Below are 3,275 nucleotides of genomic sequence, written 5' to 3'. Positions count from 1 at the left end.
ATAATAATATAATAATATAGACGTAGCCAATCATGCCTATGAATGAATATTTACTATATCAAGATTTACAGAGAGAGGCTCATGGCTTTTTGAGCATCTAGGATGGCTTTATTGCCAGGACGCACGTAACGATTAAAGGCAGAAGAAGACCACCTGCCCATAGCTTTCAGGGTGGCCACAGGAGCGACCATTGCTGCTGTCGTAGCTGCTCCTATGCGGAACGAATGAGGAGTGTAGCGTTCCGGAGGGAGACCGCAGAGTTGGCAAAGGAGGCGGAGGCGAGAGGCGAACCAGGCTCGTGACAGGGGCTCCCCTCTCTCTGTGACGAACAGCGGCTCCTGAGGGCTGGCTTGGGCACGGCTTTTCAGATAGCGGACCATGGAAGACAATGGACAGAAATCAGAGTTAGTTTGAGAAATGATGACAGATGTTCCCCTTCTATCTCTGTCAGTTTTAGAATGTTTTAAGAGGATACAAAAGTAGTGACTGTGAACTGATACATCGCCTATGGTGAGGTCTTGTGAAGGATCAAAAGATCGTGAGCGTGTAGTGAATTCTCCGCACCTTAAGAACCCGTAAAAAGCTATGAGGAAAACAGTTTCTAACAGTGAGTCTGTATATGGACCAAAGCACCCGTTCCTTAAGTGAGTGATTAACTTGTGCAGAAGTGGAGGAGTAAAAGGGAGACGGATGTCATTGCCTTGAGGTTTCTCTCTTTTAAAGCCGTTTAGCAGAAGCTTAATGGATGGATTTTCTAGTAAGCTGTTGGAGGACGGGTCCAGGCAACGCAGGTGAAACTGGACACCTGCGAGGAGGCCTTTGATGGAGGACGGCTGCATTTTTCGGGACTCAAAGCAGTGAACCAGAAAAGCACATACAATGGGAATACTTATAGGAAGAATAGCAACAGAGAAAGAGAAACAAAATGCTGTGAAATAGGACCATGCAGAGTCATACAATTTTAATGTAGACTTCGCTAAACCAGAACGCATATAGCCAGCAGCTGACAGCATGTATTTTTGCAAGGTGCTGTCTAATCTAGCACCGCATGGTGAAAGGGGGGGCAAGGCAGGCTGGAGGGCGCAGCTTCCGGACACAGTCTGTGGAATTTCTGAAATTCAAATCGAGACAGAGCATCAGCAATATTATTATCCAATCCTGGAATGTGCGCTGCGCGGATGATGAAGTTCCCCAGCACGGATTCCCAAGTAAGGCGTCTTACAAATCTGTTAATAAATGGAATAGATGAACGCCCTTTGTTGATAATGTGGACAGCTGCTTCATTGTCACAAAAGAAAATAATTTTCCTCCTGGACCAGGATTTCCCCCAGAGAAGACAAGCTATAACGATTGGGTATATTTCCATAAGCGCAGAGGAAGAAGCACTAGCTGGCAGAGATGACAATTCTTTTGGCCATACATCAGCAAACCACTGATTATCAAAGAACCCCCCAAAACCCACGGAAGGAGCTGCATCTGTGAATAATCTAATGGCCAAAGATGATTCAGTATTGTCGTTATAGAAAAATGAAATGCCATTCCATTTCTCGAGCAGCAAAGACCAAAACCGGAGCTCTGATCTGCACCCTTCATCCAGAGTTACTGTGTCATGAAGCTTTTCAACTGACTTTGAGAGGTCGAGAAGCCTGGATATGAATGAGCGGCCCTGAGGAATCACGCGCATGGCGAAATTGAGATGACCTAGGAGGGAGAGCAGATCTCTTTTTGAAATGGACTTTGAAACCTGTTCCTTCATAATTTCTCTGATGCGGTTTAATTTCTCGAGAGGCAGGGAAGCTTGCATGAGGACACTGTCTAGTTTGATACCTAGAAATTCGATGGCTTGAAGTGGACCTGAAGTTTTCTCCTCAGATAAGGGGACTCCCAGGTTTTTGAAAGTATCTTTAAGAGTGATAATTGCGTGGTCTGGCTTGGCATGAGGATAATCTACGAGCAAGAAATCGTCTAACAGGTGAAGCACGAAAGGCAGCTTGCAATTGTTTAAGAGAATCCAGCAGAGAGCTTCAGACAATGTGTCAAAGATTTTTGGACTGCTGCGACACCCAAAAGTGAGCCTAACTGCAAAATACAATTTCTCTCTCCATTTCACGCCGAACAGATGCCATTGGGAAGGGTGCAAAGGCATGACTTTAAACGCATCTGTGATGTCGGCCTTTGATAACCATGCTCTTCTACCTGCTTGTTTGATGAGCTTAATGGCATCGTCAATTGAGGCATAATACAGAGAGAACGGCGGGAGTGGAATGAGACTGTTAATACTTTGGACTTCATCATGATGAGGAGCTGATGAATCTATAATGAGACGCTTTTTACCAGAATATTTCCGGGTAGCCACACCTATGGGGTTTATGCGAGATACGGGGAAAGGGGATTTATCCAGAGGACCGATCATAAAACCCTTCCTGACTTCTTTTTCCAGCAGAGTGTCGACAACTTCAGGCTCTTTTAAAGCAGACTGCAGATTGCTACAAGCAAAAGACAATTTAGGCAACCACAATAACCCAGCCATGAATCCTTGAACCAGTCCGGTAAGCAAATAATTGACAAAGCAGCGGTTCGGATGCTTCTTTAGAGCCTTGCCCAGCTCAGCCACGTTGACTGGGGTTGAAGGTTTTATTTTTTCTTTTCCTTTCTCACAAGGCGGGTTCGTCGGGGGCACACAGACTTTGGATGACTGTCCCCACAATAGCTGCAAGCATGAATATATTTACAATTTACAAACCTGCACACATTCTCATTGAAATTATGGCACATGGGAGTCCAAAAAGGTGTCACCTTAGTCTCATCGGATTGCGGGACTGCCGGTGGATGAACTATAGCCACGGATTTGGGACACATATTGGGAGAGTGCGAGAAAGAGCCACAAATGGAGCAGGAGAGAGCTTGGCGACCAGTGCAGTGCCTGCTGATTAGAGCCAGGTCGACTACGGACCAGTCCAGTCTTTGGTTAAACCTCTGAATGAACATGGCGGCCTTGGCAGAGAATGATTTATGATATTCATAGAACAAAGTTCCACCATATGTTAAGGCAAGATCTGCAATGATGGCCAGATAGGTGTCCAATTCTGCTCGACGGGATGGATAGACCTCACAGATTACATCTCTGAACACACCAAAAGCAACAGTAAATTCTGCTAGAGTCAAGGTCTTTGAAAGTCTAGGGTCACTATCCTTTAGCATCACAGACACATCACCACAATCTACCACACGCTTGTCACTAAAATCTGAGCACAGCAGGATTTTCACTAAATTGA

At 45.4% G+C, this 3,275-nt stretch overlaps 1 protein-coding gene across 1 annotated transcript; it reads right to left on the bottom strand.

Annotated features, from left to right (window-relative positions):
- Nucleotides 1–368: 368 nt before the first annotated feature.
- On the bottom strand, nucleotides 369–3,026 carry LOC140998516 (uncharacterized). Its single transcript, XM_073468832.1, has 2 exons — nucleotides 2,797–3,026; nucleotides 369–2,710 (listed from the first exon to the last, which is right to left on the bottom strand). The coding sequence occupies exons 1-2, from the start codon at nucleotides 2,986–2,988 to the stop codon at nucleotides 1,034–1,036; spliced, it is 1,869 nt and encodes a 622-aa protein (XP_073324933.1). The 5' UTR covers nucleotides 2,989–3,026; the 3' UTR covers nucleotides 369–1,033.
- Between the last annotated feature and the right edge of the window lie 249 nt (nucleotides 3,027–3,275).

The sequence above is a fragment of the Pagrus major genome, chromosome 6 (genome assembly GCF_040436345.1).
Source record: "Pagrus major chromosome 6, Pma_NU_1.0".
NCBI lineage: Eukaryota > Metazoa > Chordata > Actinopteri > Spariformes > Sparidae > Pagrus > Pagrus major.
This window is presented reverse-complemented; position numbering and strand designations above follow the sequence as displayed.

Bases quoted from the DNA above. Each gene is read 5' to 3' on its own strand.
- LOC140998516 (XM_073468832.1), bottom strand. From the start codon at position 2,988: ATGTTCATTCAGAGGTTTAACCAAAGACTGGACTGGTCCGTAGTCGAC. The intron at 2,711-2,796 runs GTGACACCTTTT...TCATGCTTGCAG, and splicing joins CGCAATCCGATGAGACTAAG to CTATTGTGGGGACAGTCATC.